At 56.6% G+C, this 16,522-nt stretch overlaps 1 protein-coding gene across 3 annotated transcripts in view; it reads left to right on the top strand.

Annotated features, from left to right (window-relative positions):
- Nucleotides 1-16,210, top strand: part of SFXN5 (sideroflexin 5) — a 116,318-nt gene extending 100,108 nt beyond the window's left edge. For all 3 annotated transcript variants that reach the window (XM_082672041.1, XM_082672044.1, XM_082672040.1), the window contains one exon: nt 13,084-16,210. In XM_082672041.1, coding sequence (XP_082528167.1) covers nt 13,084-13,102 — 19 coding nt within the window. In that variant the 3' untranslated portion in view covers nt 13,103-16,210. The remainder of the gene's footprint in view (nt 1-13,083) is intronic.
- The last annotated feature ends 312 nt before the right edge of the window (nt 16,211-16,522 follow it).

Raw genomic sequence — 16,522 nt, 5'->3', positions numbered from 1 at the left:
TACCACCCTCCTGGCTCTGCTGGGGCAAATGGAGACCCAGGGCAGCCAAGGGCCCGGCCCAAAGTCACAGAAGCCATGTGCAAATATGGAAGGACACCCCAGAGGCTCACTCCCAGTCCAGAGCTCCCAGGAGATGTTGCATCTGCTTGTCCTGTAGGATGTTCTCTTCTCACTCTTTTCCCTTCACCTACCCTGAGACAGTGTAGAGAGGAGGAAGCTGGGGCCTCCCTCTGGTGGGGAAGAGTCTAGGAGTGCTACGGGTCTAAGGGCGGGTGTTCCTTTGGGGCAAATAATGGAGAAATGGCCACAGTCCCGCCACTCGGGCCTCCAGCTCCGGCTGCAGAGAGGTGTTCTAAGTGAGCAGCCCTGGCCTAAGTGAGTCAACGTCCAGGCTTCTCCCTTCCCCCATGTCTGCCACAAATAGGCATGGAAGTTAGTTCTTCTGGGTGTCTAACCAAAATCCTTCTCGTTGCAACCCAAGCCTCCTTCTCTAGTTGGAAAGAATATAGTCATTTTGTAATAAGTCTGTTCTCTGGGAAAGGAGGGTAGGGACGTGATCTTCAGAGCCCCCTCCTCACCTGCATCACACCAACAGGATGCGGGCGGGCCTGTGCATAATGGGGTGTTTGGCTGAGAGGACCTCATTCCCCCATTCTTCCTCCCAATTAATTCTAACGATGCGCTGCTTCTGCCATGTGGGGATCATGTCTCACATCCCAGAAGCCAATGTGATTTGCCACAATAAGTCTGGACCTGCTTGGGCTGACCCAACCTTGCCAAGAGCCACCAAGGTTGTCAACAGGAGTAATCACTGGAACGCTAATTAATTAATTAGGTGACCTGGAGATGGAATTTAGGAACTGGTTCCTAGAATGGCTGGCCTGCAGTGACTGGTGTGGTGTTTCCAACCCACTAACCCCCGAGGTTGAAGAAAGAACTTCAATCCCTGGGAGAGAGTTTTGGGGGTGTTTTTTAAGATTTTTTTTTTTTTTGATGTGGACCATTTTTTCAAGTCTTTATTGAATTTGTTACAATATTGCTTCTGTTTTATGTTTTGGTTATTTTGGCCGTGATGCATGTAGGATCTTGGCTCCCTGACCAGGCATCGAACCCGCACCCCCTGCAATGGAAGGCGAAGTCTTAACCACTGGCCCGCCAGGGAAGTCCCCCTGGGAGAGAGTTTTGTCCGCGCTTTTCAAATTAGCATTTCTGCCTATTAAAATGGTGCTAATTTTAAAACTAAAATTGCAAATAATAATAATACCTACCATTTGCCAAACACCTACTAGGCCAGGTCGTATGCCGGGAACTCTGCATGCCTTGTATTAAATCTTCCTAATGCCCCTCAAGTCCAAGGTATTACTGTTTATCAAAGGGTGTTGCCTAGACAGTTAGATGTGTGTGTCTCAGGCTCTGGGGCGAGATTTTGGCTGGGGAACAGGGAACCTTTGATGCATGGCGGGGACTGAAGTCCTGGAAGGGTTGAGGTCTCTGTAGAAGGAAGAAAAGCTGTTAAAAGAGGGCAGGAGCAGGCAGGGAAGAACCCTGATGAGCAGTTTCATGGACGCTGAGGACAAGGGCATGTCGAGGAGGAGGGGGCTCCCTGCAAGTGAGCTGCTGCCCAGGGCACTAGGAGTTGACAACAATGGGGGGGTGTGGCTGGGCGAGGCAGTCTAGGAGGCAAAACGGCAGTCAGGTTTCTCTCTTTGTTCAGAGAAATGAACTCAGGGATGGGAAGCCATTGGAGCACAGCAAAGATAATTTCACTCACTGGTGTTCTGTGAGATGGGGGGTTGCGGGCCTGGAGAAAAGGCAGTGATGGGGAAGCAATCACACAGCCCAGGGTAGAAAGGCATGGCCTCCAAGAGGTCCTGGGGTCCAGTAAGTACAAGGGCCTGGTTGACTGTGGTGGTAAAATGTGGACCCAGAACATGACAGTCCTGTGAGGTTCGTACCAGTTTTATTCCACGTTTACAAATGAGAAAACTGAGGCACATCAAGGTTAAGGACCTTGCCCAAGGTCCAAAGTTGGTAATGATGGACTAAGCTCTGTACCCACAAAAGGATTCCATAACCCTCCTCAGCCCACCCCCATCTCGCTATAAAATGAGAAGGCCCAAGTCTGAGCCCCAGATGGCTCCTTGCTCATTTATCGGTAGGAACGTTCCAGTGCCCTCACCCAGCCCTCCTCCTTCATGGGGAATCCATGTTCAGGTTCACAGGGACCTTCTGAAGCAGGTGTTTGTGCCTTTGTTCTCTAACCCAGAGCTGAGGCAGGAGGCGGGGGTAGGGGGTCTATGGGCCAGCAGTTTGGGTAGGGAGCCTCCTTAGGAACTTGGGTGTGAGGACAGGGGAGCAAGGTCTGGCCTCCCTTCTGAGCCCCGGTCCTGTTGCCGGGAGTGTGGGGTCTGCCCCGGTGGACGCTGTGACCTTCAGATTAAGGCTGTAGGGCATTGGCCAAGGCCAGCTCAGCCCAGCATGGACGGGCCCATCTGCACCCAGATACTGGGGTGATTTCCCCTTTTTCTTGTAACTTGGAGGGCCATGTCATAGCCCCCTGCTCTCAGGGAGCCTCTGTTTTGGGGGTGCAGACAGAAGCCAAATAACTGAGGAATGTCAGGTGATGGTGCAGCTATGATGGAAAGGAGAGGGCTGTGTTGGAGCTTGCCCAGGGCTGTGCTGGGTCAGGTGGGTTGCAGAGGCCTCCCTGTGGCATGTGGGGCCTGATTTGTGGTGACCTTTCTGGCCCTGCCCTCTCTGGAGATTGGGGCTCTGGGCCCCAGGCCAACGTGGTCATCTCTGTCCTCCCTCAGACATACACATGCATGTGCGTGCGCGCACACACACACACACACACAGACACACACACACGTATGCTGGTGTCTCAGCTTCCTCGAGGGAGATGTCCAAGGTCCAGTCTCTGGGCCCATGGGCTTGGCTGCCACAAGAGGCTGGACCTGGGGATGGTGAATGTCCCTCCAATTCTGACAGCCGGTGTTCCCCACCTGGGAGCGCTTCCAATCCCATTTAATGAACCTCGTTAAGGTTCAAGAAGCAGTACCTTGGCCAAGTACCCTGCCCATGGCCCTGCCTGTTTCTCTCTCTCTTTGTGCCTCTCTCCTTCGATTCCTCTGGGCTCTCCCCCACCCCATTCCCCTCTCTTTCCCTCGCGATTCCCCCCGGGAGCTCTGGGAGGGGGGGAGGCTGGGGAACTGGGCTGCACATACAAGCCGGTGCCATTGTTCGACAATCTGTTTTTGTCTTCATCTTGTTGGCAGGCGGCAGGAGAGGAGCAAAAGGTTAATGAGACACTGTGCAGCGGGATTACCGACGGCGGGCGGCGGGCGGGCGAGCCAGCCATGGTGACAGGGAACTAATTAGGAGCAGTTTAACAGGAGGAAAAAGTGAAATCTCCTCTTCACCAACTGTCAATAATTAGCTGATTTGGTGAGGTTGAAATGTGCCCACAGGAAAAGTTGGGGCTTTTCTGTGGATGAGTGAGGCTGTGGGTACGGGGGCCCCAGGCGGCTCCGCCCTGTCCCTAGGTGGGGCTCAGGCCGGGGGCCGCCACACATGCCCCAGGTCTGCCCTCCTCCCATCTGGCTGGCACCCCCTGGCCTCAACTCTCTGTATGACTCGGTCTTCGCCCTAAGGACCTCAGTTTCCCCTGCCATAAGATAAGGTGTTGTATGTAAGCTTTCTCCTGGTTCCGCCCATGAGGATTCTGGAAGTGAAACCATGAGACTGGCCCCTGGTACTAGAGCAGGGAGAGCCGGTGGCGGGCTGTGTGGCCTTAAGTCAGCTGCAGACCCTCGGGTGCCTCTCCGGCAGCGTGGCTGTGCCGCCCTCTCGGGCCAGGTGTGGCTTAGGGATGGTGCTGAATGCTGAATGGGCAGAACCTTCCTCAGAACATGCCTTCCAGCCCCTGGACCCTCATTCAGCTCCTCTGTCCTCCCAGCAGCAACAGGGGCTGAGGTTGGGGCACAGGCAAGGTGGGGCCGGGCTGCTGCCATAGGGCTGGGGGCTCCTCGAGTGTGTGTGTGTGTATCTCCCCCCGGCACCAGTTTTGCGGGGTCCACATGAAGCCAGGGAGTCAGGTTCACTGGCAGCGAGGGTGGTTGCCCTGCAGTTGTCTATTGTCGGCTGTTGGTTTGCTGGCCCCTGCCCTTTGGCCTTCCCTGACACCTCAGCAGAGGACCCCCTCCCCACCCTCCCTCTGCCTCTCCAGCTTCTGCCAGACACCTTGACTGGAAGAAAAGGCAGCATCTGAGCCCCCCAGGGCTTGCTGCTCAGAGCCTCCCCTGTCAGCCCTGCTGACCCCCCAACCCCCTCCCTCTCAGCCCAGCCCCTCCTCACCTCAGCCCCGGAGGGTCCAAAGAACCAGAAACCTAGGCCCTCCTTATGTCCTCACACTAGTCACCCTGGCCCCAGAGGTTGGCTCTTAGAGGTCACACGCGTGCTGTAGATGAGGTTCCTGAAGGTCCAGCTCAGCCATGCCCTGGCTCACCCCACTACCTCTTCCAGCTCCCCCTTCCAGCTTCCATAGTTACGAAACAAAGAGGCACATCATCCCTGTATGGGGAAAGAATGTGGGTACCCCCAGTGGGCACCAGAACCTCCACCATCTCTCTCCCCATCACCAGCCCTGAAGAAAATGGTAGTTTTGATGAACCAGCTTGGCCGGGAGCTGTGACTTAGCAGAAGCAAATGTCTCCCCCAGCTTGCCTCCGTTTCTCCGAGAAAGCATTTGAACTCCCAACCAAGAACAGGGAAGAGTTGGGAATGAGCTCAGGTCCACATTCAAGCTGTTCTAGGAGAGGTCCCTCCTCCAGGAAGTCCTCCGTGATGAGCCCCCCTAGGATCTGTCTCTCCCCACACATGTAGACTCTGGTCGCATGCGTTTCCTGCGTCCCATCTCCCTCCCCAGGACAACAGTCCTTTCTCCATCCCTTGACTCATAGGGTGTCCCTAAGGCTGAGAACTGGCACTATTTATTAACACCTAATACAGAGCGTGGCTCACCTGGGCTCACCTTGACTTCATTGCTTCCTGCTTCTCCCACTCTTCCAAGGCTGATATGAGGCCAGAAGCAATGTCTAGGGGGTAATGTGTCCCTCTTGAGTCCACAGAGATTCACCATCTCCCAGAGCACGTGCCTCCTCCCCTCCAATCTCAAATCCTTCTCCTACTTTGCTTGGAGATGCTTGTTTGGGGCTTTTCTCCTTTACTGCTTTAATCAGTCCCTATTGAACTCTGAAGCGGGCTATTTTTGCCATCAGAAATCTGCCGCCTCCCTGCCCGCTGCTTTCTTGGAGTTTGCCCACAGGACCCCCCAGGAGGGACGGATGGGAATGGCAAAGCCGCTTGGAGCCCAGGAACGCCAACGCCACCTGTCACGTTGCCTGTTCCACACACCCCCACCCCAAACCTGCGCGTGCACGCAGGCCCACACACGAGCACGTGCACGAACATGCCCCGGTGACAGGCCTCAGCAGGGCCACCTCTCAGCCCATCCCTCCCCAGTCCTTTCTAGGACCTTCTAAAACACCTAGCTGAATAGAGGACAGGGAGGGAGGAGGCTTGGTTGTGCAAAGCTTCTGCTGAGAGGATTAAACGCCTCAGTACGTGTGAAGCATTTAGAACGTGCCTGGCCCACAGCAAGCGCTCGGCCCTGTGCGCCACGAGGAGACACAGGCGAGCAAGACCCGGCCTGGCGGTGGGATAGCCACGGGGTCCTGCCTTCCTTTAGCAGGTTTTCTAAGCCTCCAGAGGGCCTTCTCATCCATTTCTTGGTAATATCCACATCCCAGCCCCAGGAGTAGAAAAATCTTTCCACCTCCCATGTGGGGAAACTGAGATCTTGAGAAGGTGGAGGACAGAGAATGATTCTGAGTTTGGTCCACCAGAGGGCACCCAGGAACAGTGCAAAGCTCCAAAATGGGGGGAGGGGGTGGTCTGAGCGTTCCGTGGGTGCCATCGCACGGGGGGATAGGAGGTATAAGATGAGGATCCCTGAACTTGGGGAGTGCAGTTCAGTTTGATTCCACTTTTACCGAGGGCCGACTATGCACATGGCACAGGGTGACTTGAGCTACCCTGAGTGGCTCACGCTGGGGTGGGGTGGCGGGGGGGGCCCTGTATTCACAGCTGGCCTGCCTCTGGGGGTGTAATCGGCCGGGGGCACCGGAGGAAGCAGCAATGGATTTGGTCTGAGAAGATCAGGGGAAGCTTCCTGGAGGATTAGGCCTCCAAGCCTACTCGTACAACGTACTGGGCGTGAGAGCAGCCAGTGGGTGAGGAAGCTGGAGAAGGTCGCGGAAGACCTTGAGTGTCCAGCCAAGGAGTCTGACGTTCACTGGGAAGGCAGTGGGAGCCCAGAGCCAGCGCCCGAGGCCTGCCTGACCCACCGATCTAGGCTCAGGCCTCAGCTGCTCCCCAGCTCCGGCCTAACACTTCTGTCCTCCAAGGACACTCAGGACAACACTCAGGCCTGGACGTGTGTATCTGAGCAGGACCCGAGGCCTGCCTAGCCCTGGTGACGGAGGGTGGTATGTGGCCGCCCAGTAGGCAAGTTGGTTCCGGACCTGGCAGAGGCCTCAGGCACACAGGGTCAGCCAGGTGCCGGCCTGGGCTTTGGACCTGTGTCAATGTCGCCACCACCTGCGGACCCTCAGAGGCCCAGACCCCTGGCCAGGAGCAGGAGGCCGCTTTGAGCCATGTCACAGGGTCACGCTGAACACCCCACCCCCCAGCCCAATGCCTTTGAAAAGGAGGCAGAAAAGCCACCAGAAGAAAGGCAAGTAGGAGGAACTTCTTTGTAGTAGGTAAAAGCCCCTGAAAGTGGGGCACAGGCCGGGGATCCAGTTTCCTGTTTATGTCTCGGCACCTTAGCTCCAGGTTCAAATATGTAAACTATCTGCTGGCTGCTGGCTGCAGGTGTGTGTGTGCTCTGGGGCTGCAGAGGCAGAGGTGATCCCAGATGCATTCCTGACTCTGGCCCCCCACCCAGGATGAGCCAGGAGACAGAGGCAAATAGCTCAGGGTTAACCCTTCCAGCGCCACGAAGGAAGCCCTTCAGGCTGCTCTAGGGGGCTCTGGGGCCAGCTGGGCCTGGGGGTGCTCCGGAGAGGCTCGTGCTTTGTGTTTGCTGCCTCTGACCTTAGATGCAACCGGAAATCTGGGGCTATCTGCTACAAGGGGCAGCAGGCTCTGAGCTGGGTCTGGAGGCTGGGGTTGGGGGCTCTGATAGGGTTAGGGTTAGGGTTAGGGTCTGAGAGGGGAGGGCATCCGGGTGAAGCTGTCTGGGAGCCAGGGTGCAGGTTCTGCCTGGGAGTCAGGGAGTGCTAGCAGGGCAATACTGCTCATCTCATGGCAAAGCGAGCTGTTTCCAACAGGCCCACGTCTTCTGGGCACCCCCATTTCTGGGGCTGGAGGGTACCATCAACCAGTGCTGATTGATCACTTCAGCCAGGGCTCTGGCTCCCCATACCAGACCCCGCCTTCCCTCGAGGTCCCCTGCTGACTGACCGTCGGGCGCCTGGGGAGGAGTTCACCAGATGAATGGAGGGACACACAGGTTCCTGCCGGCCCCCCACTGGCTGCCTGGACTGGGTCACCCCTTCTCCCTGTGGCCACTCCTTGCACAGCCTTCCTTCTCCTTGTCACCTTCTCCCCAGAGGAGGCCCCTCAGAGCTTAGCTGTGGTCAAGCCCCTGCCCTTGGCCTACTACCCTGGGGCCCTAGTCTTTTCTGGGCTGATGATAATGACCCCTCCTTGCCGCATCCACTCCTCTCACTGGGCCTTGGGACCTCCCTCTGTCCACAGCCCACCTCTGAGCCGCTGTGGCCACCACACCATTTGTTCTGCTGCTGACACAGAACACGGAGCCGGCTTCTGCTTCTTCCCTTACCTCAAATAGCAGGGGGACCCCAAGGGAACACACACCCTGTCCCTAACTCTGGGACCCTGAAGCTGGTTAGTTGCCCTCACTCAGTACTTGAATCTCATTCATGTACCAGCACAGCCCTGGATGTGATTTCTGTGGAGGGGACTCAGGCCCCCCACACCTCAGAGGGGTGATCTCCATGGGGTAGGCAGCATGGGGGTCCCTGCCCCAGCTTCCTCCGCTGAGCCCAGTGGTGAGGACCCTCAGTGGTCCCGACATCCGTGAGCCCTCGAGACGGTGAGCCATTGGCTCAACCCCCAGCTATGGGCAGAGAACTAGAGAGGTCTTAAGGAATGACCGGTTGAATTGGCCCAGGATGGAAGTGAGAGGCGGAGTGAGGGTTAGGAAGTCTGGACTCTAGGGGGTCACCAACTCCCACCAAAATCCCTCTGCCAAGACCAAAGACCAAAGCCTCTCAGCCCCCACCGGGGCCGCAGGAAACTCTGTCTGCCTGGGGTTGCCATGCTGCCTGTTGTCTGTGGTGCCCTCCGTCACTGCCACCGCCCCTTGGGCCGGTCCACCAAGGCCGCCATCATGGGCTTGTTCCCTATACCCGCCCCTCAAATGTGCCTGTTCCCCAGGCCTGGCGCCCTCCCCTGCCATCTGCTCTTCTGGGCAACTCCTCCACTCCAGGGCTCTGGCTGTGCTCACGTATCCAGGGCTCACTCTTCTGCCCAGGCCCCTGCCCAGAGCTCCTCCCCCAAGACCTGTCTGCCTCACTGGCTTCTCAAGCTGGGGGACCCAGGCCTACCACCCTCCCACCCTGACCCACCCCCCCATATTCCCCTGCCTCTGAGAATGGCGTCACCAGCCACCCAGGCTCCTGAGCTAGAATTAGGAATCATCCAACGCACAGTCATCCTCGACACCTCCCTCTCACCCCCACATGGAATTGGTCATCAACTCCTGTGGATTTCGTCTTAGAAAGGATCCCCAGCACACCCTCCTGGCAGCCCCCACGGGCAGCATCAGAGGGCAGGACTTGCCACCTCTCTCTGATTCCCTCAGCTGCCCCCTCACTCACCTCTCCAGCCCATCCTCCATGCTCACCACCACCAGCAAGACAGGGATCTTGGACCACCCCTGCTCAGGATCCTTCCGTGACTCCCCATTTCCCTCGAGTAAAATGCTGACACCTTCACGTGGCCTACGGGGACCTGCCTGCCCCAGCCCCACCTCCATTTCCTGCCACATTCCCAGCCTGCCCAGCATTGCCCACACCAAACGTGCCATGCTGGCCAGCTTATGCTTTTCTCTTCTCCAGCAGGCTTTTCCTGCCCTCTCTTATCAAAACCTTCTGTTTCTTTCTGGCCTCCCTCCTCTGAGAAGTCTTCCTTCCTTGTTCTTTCATCAATGCATGGTAACCCCCACCCCCTCCCAGTTTCCATGGCACTTGGTTTGTCTCTCTGGGATCCATCTGCTTGCCTTTCTGACTCCTTCCCTAGACTTGAAGCTTCTCAAGGGCACGGGCTGCTCTGGTCCATCTCTGTGTGCCCAGCCCTGGTGTATGGAGTTGGCAGCTATAAACATCTGCTGACTTGAGGGCCGATGGAATTGAAATGAGAGGAAAAGGCTTAGATGCCAGCTCTGTCCCTAAACGCCTGCTCCTGAGTGGAGGGCCTCGTCCACTGCCCTCCCCCGCAGCCTTCCCATTGCCTGCGTCTCCCCACCCTGCTTCCCTCCTACCTGCTGCCCTCAGCACAGTTGGGAGCCTGGGTCTGCAACAGCCCCGCTGGGAGGGGGACGCCTTGGTCTCCACCAGGGCCAGTGCTCTCCAGGGAACGGGCCGAGTAGGCCGTGGCCCTGGCCCGTGGTCCTCCACTGTGGTGGTGAGCAGCCTCTCCGATTTTAATGCGGGCCTCAGTGCTTCAGTGAAAGCCGGCATGGGAAGTTGCTAATAATGGCACTAAAATAAAATATGCTACATCTGTTATGGGTAGCAGAACAAAATTAGCTGCTCACACCTCTGACATCCAAGATGTCTTAACTTAAAATACTCCTTGGCTTACTTTACATCATTTACTGATTATATTTAAAAGAAATACAATTTTGCAATTACTGTTCTTTCCAGCGTGATATCTATGCATCATTTTCCTTTTATGTTTATATATTTCTCCTTCATTAGTGCAGTCTGAAGGGTGATTAGGATTCTTCAAACATTTTACAGAGGTTAAACGTTGATTAAGATTTAATTATTACTGTAAATAGCTTGGAATGACATATGGTGCAAAAGCCTGACATATGTGCATTTGAATAAATGAAGTGCTATTTCCCAGGATGCCTCAGTAGCTGTTTAACAGCTTTCCCGAAGGGTTATGTTACACCTCATGGTAAGATTGCTGGGATGTTATATTTTGTTGGTTTTTGCAGCTGAAAGCTAAGAACAGTTTTCCAGTTTTTTAAAAACATTGAATATTTTAAATACCTAAATTGTTTTGCACAAATTTTTGCTAATTTGTCTAACTAGGTTAAACATTTTCAAAAGCATTTAGATTTTTAAGCGTGGGCGCTGTGCATTGTGTCAGTGGCAGCATGGGGACGAGGAGAGCTGGTGGGGTGGAGGGGACTCGGAGGCCGGCAGGGGTGTGGAGGGAGGAGGTGGTTTGAGGAGAGGGGGTGGGGAAGAGGCCTGGTCCCTGAGCCTCGCTCTTGTCTCTTTGGCCCTCTCAAGTGGCCTGGGTATTGGGGTGCCAGGGACTACAGGAAGAGGGTCCCCCTTCTCCAGGAACTTCACCGGGCCCACCGGCTGTAGCCCACACTGAATCCCCTCTTGTCTGGTCTCGGACATGACCGAGTTCTCTAAAAGCCCGTCCAGTCTATGGCACCTCCCGCCTACTACCCAGAGTTGCCACGTCTTGATGTATAGCAGGTACCTGGGACCAAGCTCAGAGAGCTGAGTTTCAAAGGCCCGGTGCTCCCTTGACTCGGTCCAGGGCAGGTGTCAGGCTGGGGCCCCCCACAGAGGGAGCGCCTCCCTCCCGGCTCCCTCAGGTTTGAGGGCTCAGGTGTCCCCACCAGATCAGTCCCTGGAGCTGCAGATCAACATCTGGGCGGCTGTGGAGCCTCCAGGGGGACCCCAACCTCCCAGTACCCTCTGCCTCTCTTCTTTCCGCTCACTGATTCAACACTTATGAACACCTACTGTCTCCCGGCACTGGGCCTTGAGGATGCAGGATGAACAAGATCACACCCTCGCTGCCTCATAGAGCTCGTGATCTAACGTGGAGAAGCGGGAGATGAGTGATCGGGCAGCCTTGAACCACATGCTACGACGGCTATACAAAGTGCAGGGGAGGGTGGGGCTGGAGAGGTGGCCGTACCCAGCCTGGATGAGAGAAGACGTCTAAAGCTGAGGGAACTGGGGTTGGGGAGGAGAGGAAGTGGCAGAGGGCAGCTCAGGCGAAGACTCGGGGTGGGAATAACCCAGTGTACCTGAGGCACGGTGATAAGCGGGTGTGCCGTGTCTCCAGTCCAAGGGACTGGGTGGTGAGGGGGAGGCTGGGGCTGGATCTTGAGGGATCCAGGGATCCCACTGGGTCCCTGAGGGCAGTGGGGCCAATGAGCCATTTCATAACAAAGAGAGGCATGGCCAGACTTGCAGCTGAGAAGGCTCCCGATGGCTGTGATGGGGGAGGGACTGGAGTGGGTGACACCTGAGGGGAGGGAAGGAGAGTGGAGGTCAGGAGGCCCCAGGGTCTCTGGCCAGAGCACCATTGGGTGGCGGTGTGGTTAGCAGGGGGCGGAGGGGGGGGGAGGAGATGAGGAATTCTGTTCTGCTCTGGATGGGTTGAGTTTAAGTACCTGTGCGGCTATGTGCAGGGAAGAGGAACCCTGAGACCCTGAGAAGTGTCCAGTGGGTGTCACACAAAGGGAGCTGGCAGTAACCTTGGAGAGGAAGATTGTTGTGGAGCGTGGTAGGAGCAGAGGCCAGATTTGCTGTGGGTTGGAGAGTCAGTGGGAGGTGAGGAGATGGTGCTGGCCAGTGTGGAAGACGCCTTGAAAAAATGTGGCCATTGGAGGGGAGAGAGACCCGGTGGTAGCTGGAGCATAACAGAGGGTTAAGGGGAGGTTTTATGGGATGGGAGGTTCTCTGCTGATGAGCAGGAGGCAGTGGGCTGAAAAGGTGGGAAGGAGGGAGGGCAGTCCAGCGGTGGTCTCCAGAGTGGGGTCTTGGGAGGGAGGGATAGCCGCAGCGGGGCAGCTGGAGGGCAGGTCCAGAGCAGAGTGTGGACACAGGTAGGTCGTGGGTTTGACGAGAAGCTGAGGGGTGTCTTCTGATACCTTCTGTTTTCACTCCGTCCGAAGTAGGAAGATGAGTGCGGAGCTGAGGGTGGGGATGGCTGAGGACAGCAGAGGAGGTTTAAGGTGGCCTCTGCGGAGAATGGGAGAGGGAGTTGACCGGCCATGTGGCCCAGGGCTGGGGACTGTCTGGCTGCTGTGAGGGTCCAGCCAAAGTCAGGGGCAGTGAATGTTGAGTGTTCTCTGCTAGGTGGTCAGGTTTAAGTGGAGAGAAGGGAGATGCATAATTGGGTTCCTCCAAAGCAGGGCTTCTGCCAGTCAGGCCAGAAGGGCCTTGCAGCTCGGAGAGGCTGAAGTGGTTGGCCCTTTGCGTCCAGGTTGGAGGGGGAGGTTGTGAAGACTGAGCCGTAGGGAGTCTGGGGCTGGGGTCTTGGTGGTCCGAAAATGGATAGGGAGAGTGAGTGGGGTGCTGGAAGGACAGGGGATGGTGGGGTCCAAGAGGGTGGGGTTTGGATTTAAGGAGTCTGGATGGAGCAGCCCTGGGGCTGACCAGGCCCAGGGTGTGTCCTGGGAGTGGTCTATGCAGCACTGGGGACAAGGTCCTTGGAGATGAGAGAGACATAGAGCTCAGAGGGTAGGACGTTCCCCAACATGGATGTGCTGGCAGAGTAAGAGGCATGACCTGGGCTGGAAGGGGTATCGTGAGCCCCTGGGCCGAAGAGCAGTAAAGAAGGAAGATGTATCATTAGGCAGCACACGTGGGCCCTGGCTGGGGTGCCGGGGGCAGAGGGGAGAAGTGTGGGCACCAGGTGGTCCAAACTGCTACTCCCAGCTCCCCACTCACCCCTTCCCTCCCATCCCCCTCACCTTTCCTCTCTCTGTTCTCACTCTCTTCTCAGATCGAAACGACCCAGTTAGAGCCTGAGATTGCCCGGGCCACGAGCAGCCGGACAGTGGTGTACAACAAGGGGCTGTGAGCGGTGGCCGGCCGGCCTGGGGGACGGAGCGTTGTCCAGGCCGGGAGTTGGGGGCAGAGAAGGAGTCCCGTGGGCTGCACCTGCAGGGAGAGGCCAGCTGACCCCCCAGTCCTGGGCTACCTGCGGGAGCCCTCCCCGCACAGTGGTAGGGAGACTAATCTATTCACACTTTAACATAAGGGACAGGAATTCTGACACATTTACTACGAAAAATAATCAAGTGCATTTCTGGGCCTTATGTGGGGTTGTCAGAACTCTACTTAGCACAATTATGTGTGAAGCTGAAAAATTGTAGAGTGCCCACGGGGTAGGATTAGGATCCTTTTATACTTTGGTTTCTTTTTTCTTTTTCTTTTTTATCAGAATCAAGCCTTGGTTGGAGCTGCCCGGATGCAACAGGTGGTGGGCGGAGTGGGCCTGGTGGCCTTGGTGGCCTGGCTGGTAGATTTAAGATATTACTGTGGCCAGGCCCGATAGCTCCCTGGGCTGTGCTGGGCTGTGCTGGGCTGGACTAGGGAGGGGAGGGGAGCCAGTCTACACTTCACAGGATGAACCAGCTGTGACTGAGGTCCTCAGGAGGTGGCCCAGGAAGTCAAGGGGCACTGGAGGCCTCTAGAAGATTCCTTGGGCAGCTGGCTCTGAGTGTGACCAGCCTTCATGCCACACCTACAGAACCAGTTCCTCTGCATGAAGCCCAGTGACACACTGAGGCTGGTGTCACCCTCCACGGAGCCCTGATCCATTTGAGACCTGGAGATGACCCCAGCTCCAGGCAGGAAGTCCTAAGAAAGAATTATGCTTGGCGGGAACCGTGGCCTGCCCTCTGCCCTCTGCGGGAAGATCTTCCTTCCAGGCACAGGCTGGAAGCTGGGCGTTGGGACTGAGGGTAGGGCTGGAGCCAGGCCGACTGCTGTCCTTTCCAGCCACCGGGCCACCTGCCCCAGCCCACCATTTCCTGAGCAGGAGGGTCTCGTGCCTGAGAGTGCAAAGCCCAGATCTCTAGGCATCTACCTGAGAGCATCAACCCAGGAACAGCAGGCCCCAGCTCTGGCACTGATGGGCTGTGTGACCTTGGACGTGTCCACTACCTTCACTGAGTCTCCACTCCCTGTCCGGAACCAGAGGACTGGATTGAGGGGTTCCCCACCTGCTCTTCCAGCTAGACTTTGTCTTTACCTGTCCTGCTCAGATGCTGGGCATCCCAGGCATGTCCCCAGCGTGGACACTGGACTGGGAATGGGGCAGGCTCCCTTGGAAATGGCCAGCTGTTGGCCTCAGAACCTGGACCTCGCCCTTCTGTATGTGAACACACATTCCTGGAGCACTTGACCTTTGCCAAACACTTTACAGGTCTGAGGGAAGAGGCAGCGTGCATGCCTGGGCCTGAGTGTAGGCCCACATGCTCGTGCCGCTGCCTCTCGCCCTGCATGGGCCTCCGAGGCCCGTTGCCGCTGGCTCTCATTTGCAGGCCAGGAGAGGGGAGAGTGCTCAGGAGCTTTGCAGAGGAAGCAGGGCCTGAGGTGGGGGTGAACAAGGTAAGCCCCCTGACCCCCATCTGAAAGGCCCAAACAAAGCGGAAGCCTGGGCCTCCATGCATCCCTCACCTGACCCCAACTTGAATGGAGCCCTTGATATGCAACCAAAGGGCCTCTGCTTCCCTGGCGACTTCATCTGGGGAGAGACCTGGCTGGAGATGAACACATGCACTTGCAGGAAAAGGCTATTGCAGGATGGCAAGGGCGTGGCCATGGGTGGCTCTTGCCATCTTTAGGGCAGGGTAGTTGTGAGGTGCATTGATACCATGCACTCCTCAGAAGCCCCTGCTGCCCTCACCACCCAGGCAGGCCGTGGTGCCCCCCAGCTAGCTCTGCAGGATGCTTCCCCGAGGGCTCCCCACTCTCCTAAGGAACAGCCCACCCACTGCCCATCAGGAAAGGGAGACGGCAGAGACAGGCACAGAGGACACAAGAGCAGAGGGGGTACCACAGTGTTGGAGGGGCAGGTCGTTTTTAGCTAATCCTGCCATAATGTGAATGTGCCAGTGACTGGGGGCTGGGCATGTCTGGGTCCTCTTTTGAAAAGCTCACTTCAAACTCACCTTGCCCCACCTCTCATAGGGTCTTGTTCTTTTGCACTTTATACCTTGGGACCAAAACTGCTCACCCCAGCTCTACTCCCACCCCATCCAGGGGCCTGGCAGAGATGGGGTCTTTCCAACTCTGCCTCTGTGCTGGTTGCCCCTGCCCAGCCCCACCCCTGCCCAAGCCTTGGGAGCCCTGTGGCCTCGACATCTCATAACCTACTTACTTTGTCTCCTAGATGCTTTCTGGTCATGCTCCCAATGCAATTTCACATGAGCTAAGGGGGTTTCTCCTGGGGAGTGGGAGGGGTGGGTGGCAAAGAATCCTTGTAGCTCAGGGTAATTGTGACAGAGGTTCAGGCGGCCATGCTGCTAAGTCCTGGCCTGGCTGCAAAAAATACCATGAGGGGAAGCTTTTGGCCAACATCCATCCTCTACTCTGCTGAGGACAGAGGAAGGGAGGCCTCGTGGGCAGATTGGTTCATAACTAGGGGTGATGGGAAGGCTGAGCCAGGATCCACTGAGGTCTGGGCCTGGCCCAGCTGTGCCAGAAGACAGGGCACACCTGCAGCTGGCTCTCTCTCTAGCCCTGTGTACCCTCCTCTGGTCACTTCAAACATTCCCTCAGGCTTGGGGATGCCCTTCTCCTATTCCAGAGAGCAATCTTAGAGCACAGGAACTAAAAGCCCAAGATGTCAAGATAACCAACAGACCCCTTTTCCAATTCCAGACTGTGAGCCAGCTGGTCTCCTGTCCTGGGCCTCTAGCCTGGGAGCAGGGTGACGTCCTGAGAGGACAAGGGCAGTGGACAGAAGCAAGGTGGTTTTCTAGCCCTGGGCCAGTGTGAGTGAGACACCAGCACACACGCCTTGGCCACTCCCAGGGGACTTTGCAGTGTCTTTTTAACCTTCTCAGAAAATTTCTCAATCTCTGTGATTTATGTAATACTAATGAGCTGTGGGCAATAAATGATGGATTTAAAGCATCAGGGCTTGGCTTTGTGAATTGTGGGTGGGAGAGGTAGGGGTTGGGAAACAGTGGGAACAAGCCAAGTGCTGACTGAGGATTTTGTGAGAAGGGCCCTGAGGAAGGTGCAGACCCAGGCTCCAGGAGGGGTCAAGCCTGCTAGGAGGCCCAAAGGGAAAGAGACAAAAGGACGGTGGGGCATGTGAGGGCAGGAAGCAGGACAGAGCGGTGAGCTGAAACTCTGCAGAAAGACCCTTTACAGAGTGGTGGCTGAGGGAAGGGCTCACTAAGGGCCCCACTGCAAAGAACTGAGTA

Source organism: Grampus griseus (assembly GCF_964374135.1).
Source record: "Grampus griseus genome assembly, chromosome: 15".
NCBI lineage: Eukaryota > Metazoa > Chordata > Mammalia > Artiodactyla > Delphinidae > Grampus > Grampus griseus.
This window is presented reverse-complemented; position numbering and strand designations above follow the sequence as displayed.